Genomic DNA, 16,186 nt, shown 5'->3' on the forward strand with positions numbered 1-16,186 from the left:
ATTGATTACATACATACAACAAATACAAAACAATACATGACAAATGGTAAAACTAACGGCCACTCATCAACTGATTCACAGTACCGTGTACAGTGTGATATCACAAAAGCTGGATTTAAATGATTTGACAGGTATTCATGTACAGCTATTGAGTACATTTGGCTTGCAGCACTACTGTACCACAACTACTACATACTGTATGTAACCTGTCGTTCCTCTTATCACTTAATAATTCTTTGTGACATTCAGCAGTGTTCCCAGATTGTCCTCTGACCAATTTCTAGGCTAGTTATGTAAGGCTAGTTCATTCAACTAAAGTGTTTCTTGTAGGTTACAAATTATACATAGCTTGCAGAGCAATGTGACCCAAAGAGACATGATTCAGACAAGATACAAGTCGTCATCCACTATCAGCCATTCTACTTCTGTTCTTTTGCTGTCAGGGAAGCAGCGTGGGGTGACACAATAGTCGTAGTGAAGAATAATTAACATTTTTATCTTCAATAACGTGCAACCTGCTGTTACTCTGATGGAGGTGGTGTGTATCTGGTGGACAAAAAAGGTGAGGACAACACCTCCAGTGCAGTTGGAGCTGAATACCCCGGATCTCTCTCCATATCTTTCCATCTTTCCATCCTTTTTGAAAGCTGCTGCTCTTGCGTGGCCTTGGCAACAAGCTTATTCTATAGGTGCGTTGCCAGGGTAACATAGAGGCAGAACAGGGCAGCGTGAAAAGGACAGAAAAAGGGAGAGGAAAGTGTAAGAAACAAGAGAGAACAGCAGAGCAGATGAAAGACAAAGGGTGAGACGAGAGAAAAGGGGGCATAGAGTGCTACTAATGAATGGTGAGCACAGCTGATTGGCCCCAGCTGATGTATACACCCATGCTCTTGTTCATCTGCTGCATTAATCATTCTTAGCATGTATTACTTACACATGCACATACTGTACATAAAATAAAGTAAGAATAAGTAACGAAACATACAGCCACCGCACTTCCTAACTAACACTTTGATTACCATGTGGAGTAAGATGTAAGATACAAGCACAAAAAATATCTTATAACCACACAGCAAGGATACTCAAGCACATTTACTCATTATTACTTGACATTTCTTAATTCTGCTCTCTCTCTCTCAGACACACACACACACACACACACACACACACACAAAGAGACAAACAGACGTCAACAGCTGAAGGATTGTTGGAGGGTTTGACGTCATCCCTTTAAATTACCTTTCACTGTACAATAGAAAAAGGTCAGGCAGCATGGCTTTCGAGGCCAGTATCCACATCGTCTTTACAATGTAGTTTCCATGTCACAGATAATAGAGAAAATTCACTAAAAAGATGATAATAGAGAAATGTTACCATGTTACCATGTTACCATGTTACCACTCATCATTGTTTAATTTTTATGCCACCGAACACATTCCCTGCTACATGGCATAGATAATAATAATCTCCTGGAGCATGAAGATAATGCATCACGTGTGAGAACACAACCTCATCTGCCTTTTAAACTACAAATGTACGCAACATTCTAGCTGGCAGTTTTTATCTGATACTTTTCACATGAAAATGAAATGCAGAAGTCATCCTATAGTAATGACATGTATCTGCAATATGTAATGGATATTATAATGGCTAAGGCATAGGAAAATAACAATTTTGGTTGATTGTTTTCCCGATGTTTTTTTAAAGCTTTTCCATTGCATTTCTGTATCTTATTTTCCTACCCACAGTGTCACAAAAAGCTGTAAAAACCAAATATAAATAAGCAATGATTCCGTACCTTCTCAAACTGACTATTTGCTCAAACGTCTGCCCTGTCTTCATCCTGTGGAGATGTACAGTAGCACTCTAAATCCCTGATATTTCTGGCTGCCTTCGTCCTCCCAGGTAACCTGTTGGTGATAGCTTTCGTCAGTTACTTTGGGGCCAAGCTCCATCGGCCAAAGATCATTGCAGTGGGTTGTGTACTGATGTCCATTGGCACCTTCATCATCGCTCTGCCTCACTTCATCATCGGACGGTGAGTTAAAAAGAGCCACTGTTGTTTGACTTCAACTATAAGATAAATGTCAGGTACTAATTAAATGCATTTAAAGAAAACATTAGAATGTGTTATACAAGTAATGCTTGAGATTCCAACACATAACAGCTGCACAGGAGCTACTTGGCACATTTGTCAATCTGTGGCAATTTCATTTGTTGTTGATTTGATACAGCCTTGTAACAATTGCTACATACAAAATTGCAACATGCTTTACAAGCTGTGCCAAACATTAATGTACCAAATCATAGCCATAAAAAGACTCATTATATACTGTATCACTAACCAATTAGATAAAGTCTCACTGACACCAACATCCAATACTTATGATGCACAACAATAAATGTTTAAGCACACTATTGTTCCAAAGGATTTGTTTCAGAACAACAGGACAACTTTATCTCATGCTATTTTCCATTTTACTGCTTATGTACAGTATGTCCTTACTGACATTCTTACTTACTTACACAGATCGTATCCTATAATCAAGAAAATTATAATTTAATCTCTGTACCCTGTTTTTTAATTTATTGTTCCATTTGTGTTTTGTGTAAAGCTATGAATTTGAAACATCACTGCGGTGGGTAGTGAACTCAACACTTAACCCCTCTCCTTGTCCGTTGGGCTCCCCAGCAGACCTGACCCAACATGGTAAACTGCCTCAAGTGCCCGCAACAGGTGAGCACTTACTCACATGCACACTAGTGTAGACAAGTAAAGATGTCTGATTACACTCATCTTTTCCTCCAGATTGTGAAGGCGACTCCAACCTGTCAATGTGGATTTATGTGCTCCTGGGAAATGTCTTGCGGGGGATAGGAGAGACACCTGTTCAGCCACTTGGGATCTCTTATATAGATGATTATGCTAGTGAGGAAAATGCTGCGCTTTATGTTGGTAAGAAAAACCTCACCCAGTGGTTGAGCTATTTGTACAAAATAAACACACTTTGTCATTGATGATATTCCATGCACATGATCTGCAAAATGTTATTTCTAAAATTCCCAAAATAATAAGCAGTACACAGTGGTTCTGTATAGACACACCTTGACATGAATTAATTATCATTAAAAAAACACTATTTTATTTCCATGCAACTTTAATTGTCCTAGACTGTACAATACTGTCCATATATGTCTGTCATTCATTAAGTTATTTGTAAAATGACCAAGATATATACGCTCTGTATTTACATTTAAAAAAGGTCTCACTTGATGCCTTAAGACTATGGTTTTGTAGGCAAAGCATATTTCCCATGTACATTTGCACACTGCTGAAACACCCCAGTCAAAATGAATGCCCAGACTAAAAAGGAGCCCAGAACTTTGTTATATTAGTGTCACATTAACTGCTTTATTAGTTTGGGACAATTGTCACAATACTTGATCAAATACTACAAACAGTACAGTATTATTATTAACAGTACATTTGCAAAAGTTATTGCTGCTTCTCAAGGACTAAAAAGCTTTAAAAAAAAAAAATGCTGAATAATGTTTGGAGTTCACAAAACTGTCAGCAAAGATGCTTTTTGGTAGTAAACATCCAAGTCTCAAATAAGCACTGCAATCAAAACAAAAATGATAATGTGCATTTTTAATGCTTATAGCATGAAACACTAATTAAAATTTGAAGCCCTCACATGAAGCAGCAAACGTCTTATTTACAGCACATTACGGTATCTCACAATAATACCATGCTTGCTGAAAGCTTTGCCATGTACAGTCGTGTTTTGCTCACATATAACGAGGCGCTAAATCCTTTTAGTGTTCTACAATAGCAGATGAGCATTACTGAAGAACACGCTTACTAAGCAAGTCTTTCCAAACAAACGAGGCCTTAAAGCAGGTTTAAAACATGTATATTGTGTATATACAATATGTGTATACGTGTGTATTCTGTAAATCAGTATGTATATAAAATGTGTGGTAAAATGTTTGTGTAGCTACTATCTACAGTGTATCAGTTGTAAATACAGACAGCTGGAGTCCTAACCAGTTTGTGTGCTTTGTGTCTCTTTGGGTGTGTTTATCATATCCTAGGTTGTGTGCAGACCATTTCAGTGGTTGGACCTGTGTTTGGCTACCTGTTAGGCTCCCTTTGTGCTAAAATATATGTGGACATTGGATTTGTAAAAATGGGTGAGTGTAAACTCCCACTACATAGTACATGTCTAAGTATTTAAAGCCCAGCCCATTATGTGAATTTACAGACTGTCTAGACACAGTTAATGTTATTGACCCCTCATCCTAGACTCACAAAGAGCTCATGTGAACAGATTTGGAAATCATTTGTTTTTTCTTAGATCGTTACATCATATGGAAGCTGACCTCCTTGGCAACTCTAAAACTTATAAGTGGGTCATGACTCAGACATTGAAAGAAAATAAATTAGATGATTAAAGTCCAAAAATGTAAATTAGGTCTTTTTCACGAAAGACAGTTGTGACAGAAGGAAATGCACCAGTGTAATAAAAATAAATGATGGCTGAATATGGTTTCAGGGTCCTGGTACTGTGCTGCCTCCCTGCCATGACTTTCTGGGACACTTTAATAAAACAAAGGCATCAGTAATGTTATTCATGAAACCTGTACTTTTCCTACCATTGCAAATCAAAATGTTTGCTCTTAAAAAATACCTTTTCATTCATAAAACTGAGGCATGATATTTTCAGATATAACCGATGGTGGATACCGGGCAGTAAATGTATGGCTCACAGACTCAGAACAGGTGTACAGGATTAGCATCAATTAGCTAATGAACAAGGCATGGTGAGGGATAGGAAGGACAAAGCCCTGTGATAGGCTACAATCAGATAGAGTGCAACAGAGGCAGAAGGTGAACCAACAGAAAAATAGAAAAGTGACAGAAGAACTGAGGAGAGTGAAGAGAAACGGGGATAAAGGGGATGTAACCAGCAACAGAAAAAAGTACAAAAACAAAGCATCAGAGTAAAGAATGATAAAGCAAGTCAGGTGAGAAGACCAGTTAATAAACCAATGAAAAAACATTCCCTGAATGATAAAAAAAAATAGGTTTATTAAAAATAGCTTACCAAAGACATCAACTCTTTCATAAAGGATGACTATTTTCACTTACTGACTGCTCTAACATCCATGTCAGGATTTTCCAATCAGAAATGATAGCGATCAAAAGGCCTGCTACAGGTTGTTAGGGCTGTTCCAATGATCGCTGTTGTGCCTGATATGCTGCTCCATCTTTGCATTCTTTTATTTGCTTATCCTGTCAATAGAGGGTGTTTGCTAGGCTTTAGAAAGCCTTAAAAAGAAAGAAAATTGACCCACTAAACCATACAGGGTCTGTGTTTAACCATAGGTGTATCACTGAACATTTACTACATCTGATCATCTCTACCCCCGACACAGAAACTATCACCATCACCCCAGCAGATGCCCGCTGGGTGGGAGCCTGGTGGTTGGGCTACCTCATAGCTGGGGTCATCACCCTACTCTCTGCCATCCCATTCTGGTTCCTGCCCCGCTCTCTGCCAATACCAGAGCTCCAGGGCCCAGAAAAGTGCACACCAGAGCAGACACGCTTTATTAAAGACCCTCCTCTTTTGAAAAACAAGTATCCTGCAGACGAAAATACTAATTTCATAGAGATGGCCAAAGGTAAGGATGGATTTAGAGGTTTGTAGTCATTTATAAATAAAGTGTGAAATGTTCATACTTGTCAGTGGAAAACTATGTTAACTGGATGGCTATCTGGACATGAATCATATGATAGAATGAATGTTCAGTGCTTCAGATTCCATCAACGGTCACTGTGTTCATAAATATTGATGGGTTGAATATTTTATAACTGTAAAGCCCCTAAATGTAGAGATGAATGAGCTGTAGAATGAAATGGCTGAAAACACATAGACTGCACCAATTTTCACATTGATTGGCAAGTTTTTCTATAAAGAAAAATGTACACCATCATAATAATTAACAATATTGCTATAATCGCATCAAAAATCTACACATAGGGCCTTTAAAATTAAGAAACACTTGCAAAGCTGAAAGAAGGTAATATCTGGCATTGTTTATATCCACGTTTACCTACAAGAAGTTTTCTCCGCTGCCTTTGTTAGCACATTGCCAGGTTTGTTCGTGCATTATCGCCACCGTCAATAAGCGGAATAGTGTGAAACCAGCAGCCGGATGTGAATTGTGTGTCGCCCATGTGCTCGTGTAATCTGGCTCCGCCCTCCTACGTACTTCTGCTCAATTTTCATTTTCCTTCAGTACGTCGTCTAGGTTTGCGGTATATTCAAGGGTTTTCTCCGGCCAATCTTTACCTGTCCAATCAGCGAACAGAGGGAGTGGCTGAGAGCGATGATGTTAAGGTTGTGCGCTAGTTTGAGTTGTAGTTCAGCAGTTGTCAATGGAGAGTGGCCAGACTCTCTGTACAAATGAAATGTACGAGAGTCTGGTAGGACCAGGCTAGTGCTTGTGTGCACAATACAAACAAAATGAGACCCACACATACAAACATTGCTCCATAGGGCTCCTAGTGCCCAACAATTCCACAGACTACTTTTAAATTTAAAGCCACTGTAACTGGGATTGTGTTTTTATTGACACTGACATATTCTACACTTTAATGCTGTCCTACTGGCACAAGGCAATACTTCCTCACTTCTTACTGCTAGCCAGAATGTCTCTCTTTCTTCACCCTCTACAGACTTTATTCCAACCCTTCGAACTCTGCTGGGACACCCTGTGTATTTGATATACCTGTGTGTGACAATCATCCAGCTGAACTCTCTCATCGGCATGGTCACCTACAAGCCTAAGTACATTGAGCAGCACTTCAGGCAGTCTGCCTCAAAGGCCAACTTCCTCATGGGTATGGTACATGTTCAAAGGAAAAGCTCTTGGATGGGCCTAGTTAGCTCAAATTAATTTTAGTGTCAGGAATGTACACAACATATACTGTAAAGCTTACACATTTACCATGTTTACATTTCCAAATTCATAGGGTTTCTTCTTTCCATAAATCATCAAGTGTATCTAAGTGTATCTGCTCTATAGTTAGTTATTATTTATGGTATTTTGCATTTGCTGAATGAAGCCGATGAAGACCTTTGAAGAGGGGATATTGTTAAAGAAAGGAGAACTGGGCCAGGGTTCTAATTCAGCCTACTAACCGCCAAAGCTGCAGAGACAAGAGCTTTGTGCATATTAAAAGTGCTTTGCATATGACATAAAATATATAATAAAGTTGATAACAGAAGATGAAACTCCCTACGTACATATGGTCTTCTCAAAGGAGATGCCTGCGCTGACTAGATTGGCTGCATAAGATAATGCAATATTAGCAAATGACGTGTAGATAAAAGACCATGTCTTCACATTGATGTTATATGAAAGTATAAGAGAAGCGACAGAAAAAATAAAATGCAGGACTCTTTCTTGATCAAGGCGACTTGTTTCTTTTTTTTTCCCCTCGCGGTATTAGCAAGTGTGAAGCATGATAGCCGAGCTTTAATACAATTTTAAATCATATTGTTTGTTTTTGTTCAAATCCAGATTTATCCTTTAAAGCAACATTTAATTTCACTCAATATTGCTGTTGTGTTTTGCTGTCTCTCTTAATCTTAGGTGTGATCAATATCCCAGCTGTGGCACTGGGGATGTTTTCTGGAGGTCTACTGATGAAGAGGCTGAAGCTGAACATCATGGGAGCAGCCAGGTTTGCCTTCGGAACATCTCTGATTGGTTACATCCTGTCACTGTTCTTCTTCGCAATTAGCTGCGAGAATGCGAAGGTAGCGGGGGTGACACTTTCATACAACAGGTGAGGTGAATTGCTTGATTTTCTGATGTACAACAGTGACAGAATCTAGGTCCAAGTAAGGTGTGTAAAAATTAAACTAAGAGTGAGAATGTCTAGGCAGGATTGGCAACAAATGGGCATCGGTTTCCATTGGGGTCAATTGTCTTTTGTTGTTCACCAATGCATCAAAAATGTGTAACAGTCTCTGCAAGTAATGTTGCTTTAGCCTACTGCATTTATCTTATTAGATTGCTAAGCATTTTTTCATTACATTTTTTGTAAAGAGCATTATTACACATTCTATTATGTACTGGTATGTAATTTCACAATAAATAATTTCCTCTCATGTGTACTTTTCTCTCACTCCCTTCCTTCCAGCATGGATAGGATATCTTATGATACACACTCATTGTTCACAACATGCAACTCAGACTGTTTTTGTTCAGCAAGTGACTGGGACCCAGTCTGTGGAGAGAATGGCATCACATATGTTTCTCCCTGTCTTGCTGGCTGCACCAGCTCTTCTGGCTCAGGGAAAAACACAGTAAGTTGACAAGGTACTCCAGCTATAAGAAATACTACGCAGGGAAAATTAATTTCTGGTATTAAATACCATAGTATTGTATAGGCTGCATAGCACAACTTTGGCCGGTTCACAACATGCCTAAAACTCAATGTTATGTCTAGTCAAATACACTGTTGTTGCCATGAAGTTTTATTGAACGGACGTTAATTTTGCTGAATGATCCAGGGGCCATCACCAATTATTACTCTGTATTGTGCAGTATTTAAAAAGATGAAACAGTGCCCATTTAAAAAAAAGTGCATAACTGAGAAGGTTATACACATACCACCCTATTGTTTGTGCTTGCACATTTATTTATTCTCCACTTAATAGAGTTTTAAAGTTGTCATTATATTTTCTTTCTGAATTATTTAATTTTCTTTCTTTTGTCTAACGACAATCATGTCGTTTTTACTATTCCTCGTTGGCTTTTATTGATTATACGCTATTGCAGTGATTTTGGTGATCTACAGCCACATATATGAGTGCTTGTGTTTATATTGTATGTATTGCTGTGTTTGTATGTGTCTATGCCCTATTGGTTACATGTGTGTGTGAATATGCATGTCTCTCCAGGTCTTCTCTAACTGTAGCTGTGTTGGTGTGGCCGGTAACTTTACGGCCAGTACCGGTCAGTGTCTTCATAAGGACAACTGTGACAGGATGTTCCCGTACTTTTTGGCTCTCTCTGTCATCACTTCCTTCATCATCTCCCTTGGGGGCACACCAGGCTACATGTTTCTCATCAGGTCAGCTTTTAATTAAAAAGTACCATGGCTCACGCTGCTACAAAGTGTCATATGAGCTTTATTGCCATCATGTCCATTATTTTACTGTTGGTCCGATTTTTTTGCAAGTGTTTTATACTCTATATATATATATATATATATATAGTAGATAGATATGAGAGAGAGTATATATATATATATATATATATATATATATATATATATATATATATATATATATATATATTACATATAGTGACATGTTCAGAGTCAATGACATTTTTCATATAATTTGTTACTTTGATTTAGATACGTTTAAAGCAAACCATCTTACATTTATTTACTGTATTGCAGACCTTACATCTGCCTGATCAGCTTATTTCCAAGAATCATGGGAAGGAAATATTTATAAAAAATAATTGTATAGTATGCCATAAAAAGTAATAAAAAGTCATAGGATAGTACGCCATTAACATTTATAAAAAAGTCATAATATAGTATGCCATTAAAGTCATAAAAAGGTCATACTACGAGTGTGCCATAAAAAGATTATAGTATACTATGCCAAAAAAAAGGAAAAGAAAGTCATAGTACTGTATGTCATAACAAGTCATAGTATAGTGTGCCATAAAAAAAGTTATGGTATAGTAATGTTGTTAATAGGTCAGAGTATAGTATGTCTTAAAAAGGTCATAGTATATGCCATAAAAAGTCTAAAAAGTCATAGTGTAGTATGTCATGAAAAATTAATTTAGTTTTAGTAGTCATTGTATAGTATGCTATAAAAAGTAATAGTAGGTCATAAAAAGTCATGGTATAGTATGCCATAAAAAAAGTCATAATATAGTATGTAATAAAAAGTCACAGTATAGTATTACATTAAAGTCAGAAAAAAGTCATAGTATGCCATAAAAAAATCTAAAAGGTCATGGAATAGTACGTCATAATAAACACATGGTATAGTGTGCTATAAAAAAGTCTAAAAAGTCATAGTATAGTATGTTATAAAAAAAGTCATAAAAAGTCATAGTATAATATGTCATACAAAATTCATTAAAAACAATTCATATTATAGTATGCCATAAAAAGTAAAAGTATAGTATGTCATAAAAATGTCATAAAAAGTCATAGGATTGTATGCAATAAAAAAGTATAAAAAGTCATAGTATAGTATGTCATAAAAAAATCATAGTATTGTGCCATAAAAAATTCATAGTATTCTGTGCCATAAAAAAGTAAAAAAAAGTCATAAAATGTCATAGTATAGTATGTCGTAAAAAGTCATAGTAATGTATAAAGTCATAAAAAAGATATAGAATTGTATGTCATAAAAAGTCCTAGTATAGTGTGCCATACAAAAGTCATGGTAAAGTAATGTCATAAAAAGTCCTAGTATAGTATGCCATAAAAAGGTCATAATATGGCATAGTATAGTATGTCATGAAAAATTCATAGTATAGTATGCCATAAAAAGTCATAGTATAGTATGTCATTAAAAGCAGTAAGCAATAAGAAAGGCTGTGGTCATTGTGTGCACTTTTCCTGTATGCTGGCTCCGTCTTCAAAGCTTTGAGAACCCCTGGACTAGAGCAGTGGTTCTCAACCTGGTGGTCGTGAGATCATTTCTGTGGGTCGCCACATGGTTGGGGGAAAAAATGAAATAACATATTCTAGACTGGGAAATAGTTTTTACATTACTGTGTGAGTTTGGTACATTTCATGTGTTATATTCAGAGCTTCATGTGTAAATCAGGAGGTCCTGGAACACAGAAAGGGGTCTGAAGGCGGGTCAGGGAGAGAGAAAAAGGCATCAAAAATCCACAGAGCCTGGAGCACATTGGACAAGGCTTGGTGCTAGCTGCTAAAACTAAAACTAAAGTAAACTGTCATTAAAGCAAATCATTATTTGTTTACATGTATTAATCAGAGTATTCACAAAAATCACTCAAAATCAGTAGGGGGAGGCGTGTAGAAACAGCTGTTTAGGCCTACGGTTTGCAGCTTTCTTTCTCGTTGTCGAGGGTTTGGGGGGGGTTGCGAACACCAACCTCATTATTCTGGGGGGGTCACGACTCAAAAAGGTTGAGAAACACTGGACTAGAGGATAGATTATTCTGCACCACAGCACACTCTGCTGGCTTACACTCAACTTAACACAGAGAAACCTATACCTACACACACACACTCACACACACATTGATTTTACTGAATTTGAGATTACTACGTGTTTCTACCTATTTTTTAGGAGTAAGAATGGAACTTCATTTAACCTTGAATGTGCTGTAGACAGACATTTTCAAAACAGTTTCTGACATGTACTGAAAAAAAATCTAAAATTTCTCTTCATGAAGGTGCATCAAACCACAGCTGAAATCTTTGGCGTTGGGTTTCCATGCTCTGTCAACACGTACCCTCGGTAAGTCTCTTTCAAAACATATCCTCTGTATGTGTTTGAGCGCTCAGTATGGAGGAAATATTTATTCATAATTCAAATTGAAAGTCCAAAGACAAAATGAAGCGAGTAAATTAAAAATATTATTATTTGACTACGCTAGGAAAAAACATGCCATAATTAAATTGAAAAAAGAAAAAGGAAACTGAAAAAGCAAAGTTGATATGTAAAATGATTTATCTTTTGAATTTTCCATTTGGCTTTTCCATTTGGATTTAATATTTGGCTTTTCAATTTCAAATAACATTTGGCTTTTCAATTTCAATTTAACATTTGGCTTTTCAATTTCGATTTAACATTGGCTTTTCATTTGGACTTGACACATGTCAATGTAAATGAGGAGGCATGGCCCAAAGGCTGGTGGGAGGGTCTGAAACAAAAGGGGTGCAGAGGCACCTTATGAACAGCTGGGGGGGGCTGACTGCTGGGGAGCACACTGTTGAGGAGCATCTGTCCACAGCTTCGCCACCAGGCTGACTTGGCCTCTTGTTTCACATGATAGAAACTGATGATGTAGGCTAAACACAAACGACATTTCATGCAACAACAGTGAAGTTTTCATGTAGTTACTATCATTGGGCCCGTGTTAGTGAGGACTAGATTAGGACTGTATTTAAAGCTGATTCTGGTTTCCAACTTCGCCCCAGGTGTGTCTGTTTAAAACACACAACACTGTCTTTTGATGTTTTATTTAATCAAGCAACAGTAGAAACATGGGTGTGGGTAGCTCTGCTACGTGTGTTTGTGTGTGGTCAGATCTCGAGGACACACACACACACACACACACACACACACACACAATCTCAACCAGGTAGTCATCGTCCAAACTGGCGCAAGCCCATATGGAGAGCTTTATTCCTCTACCCAGAATCCCCCAGCTTGAATCCAACCTGGAGCAATTTCCGCATGTCTTTACCCTCAAATCTAAGTGGTCCTAGAAATTAAAGTCACAAATGCACACAAAAATATTTAATAAAAAGTCATACTATATTATGTTGAAAAAAGTCACGGTATAGTTATTCGAAAAACGTGATGAAACACTTATGGTATAGTATGTCGTAAAAGTGATAAAAAAAAGTCATAGTATAGTATGTTGAAAAAAGTCATAGTATAGTATGTTGAAAAAAAGTCATAGTATAGTATGTCGAACAAAGTCATAGTATAGTATGTCGAAAAAAGTCATAGTATAGTATGTTGAAAAAAGTCATAGTATAGTATGTCAAAAATGGTACTATGTAGTACAGCTGTTACTAATTGGATAGCTCAGTTGGTAGAGCGCATGGCCATCTGTAGACCTTTATTCCTCGACCCAAAAGCCCCTGGTTTGAATCTCACTTAGGGCTATTTCCTGCATGTCTTTCACCTCAAATCTAAGCAGTCCTAACAATTAATATCACAAATGCACACAAAAATATTTAATAAAAAGTCATACTATATTATGTTGAAAAAAGTCATAGTACTGTATGTTGACAAAAGTCACGGTATAGTTATTCGAAAAAAAGTGATGAAACAGTCATGGTATAGTATGTCGATAAAAGTGATAATAAAGTCTATATAATAAAGAAAAAAGTCATAGTATAGTATGTTGAAAAAAGTCATAATATAGTATGTTGAAAAAAGTCATAGTATGTTGAAAAATGTCATAGTATAGTATGTCTAAAATAGTCATAAAAAAGTCATAATATAGTATGTCGAAAAAAGTCATAGTATGTTGAAAAATGTCATAGTATAGTATGTCAAAAAAAAGTCATGGTATAGTATGTCGAAAAAAGTCATAGTATAGTATGTCGAAAAACAGTCATAGTATAGTATGTCGAAAAAAATCACAGTATAGTATGTCGAAAAAAGTCATAGTATAGTATGTTGAAAAAAATCATAGTATGTTGAAAAATGTCATAGTATAGTATGTCAAAAAAAGTCATAGTATGTCGAAAAAAGTCATAGTATAGTATGTCGAAAAAAGTCATAGTATAGTATGTCGAAAAAAGTCTTAATATAGTATGTTGAAAAATGTCATAGTATAGTATGTCAAAAAAAGTCATAGTATAGTATGTCGAAAAAAAGTCATAGTATGTTGAAAAATGTCATAGTATAGTATGTCGAAAAAAGTCATAGTATAGTATGTCGAAAAAAGTCATAGTATAGTATGTAAAAAAAGTCATAGTATGTCGAAAAATGTCATAATATAGTATGTCGAAAAAAGTCATGGTATAGTATGTCAAAAAAAGTCATAGTATAGTTTGTCAAAAAAAAGTCATAGTATAGTATCTCGAAAAAAGTCATTGTATGTCAATTTCCTGCATTTCTTTCCCCTCAAATCTAAGCTATCCTATTATTAAAGGTGCAAATGCACAAAAAATCTTTAAAAAAAGTAATGTCTATAAAAGTGATAAAAAAGTCATAGTATAGTATGTCGAAAAAAGTCATACTATAGCATGTCGAAAAAAGTGATAAAAAGTCACAGTATTGTATGTTGAAAAATGTCATGGTATAGTATGTCAAAAAAGGTCATATTAAAGAAATCTTTAAAAAAAAATCATAGTATAGGATGTCAAAACTTTAGTGTTAACTGGATAGCTCAGTTGGTAGAGTGCATGGCTATATGTAGACCTTTATTCCTCAACCCAAAAGCCCCTGGTTTGAATCTGACTTGGGGCTATTTCCTGCATGTTTTTCCTCTTACATTTAAGCAGTCCTAATAATTAAAGTCAAAATGCTCACACAAATATTTAATAAAAAGTCATACTATAGCATGTCGAAAAAAGTGATAATAAAAGTCATAGTATATTATGTTGAAAAAAGTCATAGTATTGTATGTTGAAAAAAGTCATAATATAGTATGTTGAAAAAAGTCATAGTATAGTATGTTGAAAAAAAATCATAGTATGTTGAAAAATGTCATAATATAGTATGTCAAAAAAAGTCATGGTATAGTATGTCGAAAAAAGTCATGGTATGGTATGTTGAAAAATGTCATAGTATAGTATGTCGAAAAAAATCACAGTATAGTTTGTTGAAAAAAGTGATAAAACAGTCATAGTGTAGTATGTCGAAAAAAGTCATGGTATAGTATGTCGGAAAAGTGATAAAAAAAAGTCAGAGTATAGGATGTCGAAAAAAGTGATAGAATTGTATGTCGACAAAAGGGATAAAAAAGTCATAGTATAGTATGTCAAAAACAGTCATAGTATAGTATGTCGGAAAAAAAAGTAATATAAAAAGTAATATAAAAGGCATAGTTTAGTATATCGAAAAAAGTCAGAGCATAGTATGTCGAAAAAAATGATACAAAAAATCATGTTGAAAAAGTGATAAAAAAACTCATGTCGAAAAAAGTCATAGTATATGTCGAAAAAGTGATGATAAAAAGTCATAGTATAGTACATCGAAAAAAGTCATAGCATAGTATGTCGAAAAAGTTATAGTATAGTATGTTGAAAAATGTGATAAAAAAGTAATAGTATAGTTTGTCGAAAAAAGTCATAGTATCGCTTGTTGAAAAAAGAGATAAAAAAGTCATAATTTAGTATATCGATAAAAGCAAAAAGAGCTGAACATTTTGATATTTGAATGTTTTTTGTAGCTGAAAGTATACAGAAGTAGGCGACCTAAAGTCATACGGAAGTATCCAATAACAATACTGATTGACAAAAATACTGACAAAAATGTGTTTGCCAACATGTAATTGTTTTAGCCTCATTTTAATGTTTATTCTGACTGCTCCAAACAGTTGTGTTGTGTTTCAGTTCTTGGGGATGTGGTTATGAAAATGTGTTTTTGGTCTTACAGCAGGGATACCAGCACCCATCTACTTTGGAGCAATCATTGACACCACATGTCTAAAATGGGGTCAGAAGAGGTGTGGAGGCATAGGAGCCTGTAGAATCTATAACACCAGTGCATACAGGTAGTACTGCATTCCAGCACTTGGCATCCAGTGTTCTGTGGATCTTTCATTTTCTGTATTCGTAAGATTCAGTTAACACCGCACAGTCTCAGAGCGGTCTACTTCAGGCTCAAACTTTTTATATTTTATATGGCAATGACAATTTGAAACAGATTTGAACAAAAATAACCACTGAGCACCTGGAGATTACCACATTTGACATTTCTGTTTTGTTCTAACTAATATATTTGATTGCAATACAAAGGATAACAAATATAACAGCCAACTTCGAAGTAACAGCAGTGTTACAATTGCTGATGCAAAGCTGTCATATTCTGTTACAACTGTGTAGATCTATCATTTACAGTAGACCCCTGTCCCTATTTGCTTAAAATTCATAGTCATAACTCAATTATTTGGAACACAAAGACACAATACACATAATTTTAGATTCAGTGTTACTTACACTTCAGAATAGCACTATCCTCGATATCCATACAAAAATAAATGTCCATAAATCTGCTTTGAAATCAGAAAAAAGACACTCCGTATAACTCCAGAACTTGCCTGAGAATCATTACATTTTTAAGTTTTCATCAGTATAAAAGTAATTTAGTGATGGTCGTCTTTACTCTACATCCATGGGTACATTATTTTTATTTACTGTTTTGCCGACATGTCCTCATTCCTTTCCCTCCCCCATTCCATTCTT

General features: G+C 35.8%; 1 protein-coding gene across 1 annotated transcript in view; it reads left to right on the plus strand.

Annotated features, from left to right (window-relative positions):
* Positions 1-16,186, plus strand: part of slco1c1 (solute carrier organic anion transporter family, member 1C1) — a 41,463-nt gene that overhangs the window by 22,481 nt on the left and 2,796 nt on the right. The window contains exons 4-14 of the mRNA XM_078246292.1: positions 1,906-2,038; positions 2,616-2,737; positions 2,810-2,956; positions 4,099-4,197; positions 5,443-5,691; positions 6,749-6,913; positions 7,669-7,864; positions 8,222-8,387; positions 8,985-9,157; positions 11,488-11,552; positions 15,378-15,495. Coding sequence (XP_078102418.1) covers positions 1,906-2,038; positions 2,616-2,737; positions 2,810-2,956; positions 4,099-4,197; positions 5,443-5,691; positions 6,749-6,913; positions 7,669-7,864; positions 8,222-8,387; positions 8,985-9,157; positions 11,488-11,552; positions 15,378-15,495 — 1,633 coding nt within the window. The remainder of the gene's footprint in view (positions 1-1,905; positions 2,039-2,615; positions 2,738-2,809; positions 2,957-4,098; positions 4,198-5,442; positions 5,692-6,748; positions 6,914-7,668; positions 7,865-8,221; positions 8,388-8,984; positions 9,158-11,487; positions 11,553-15,377; positions 15,496-16,186) is intronic.

The sequence above is a fragment of the Sander vitreus genome, chromosome 3, assembly GCF_031162955.1.
Source record: "Sander vitreus isolate 19-12246 chromosome 3, sanVit1, whole genome shotgun sequence".
In the NCBI taxonomy this organism is placed as follows: domain Eukaryota; kingdom Metazoa; phylum Chordata; class Actinopteri; order Perciformes; family Percidae; genus Sander; species Sander vitreus.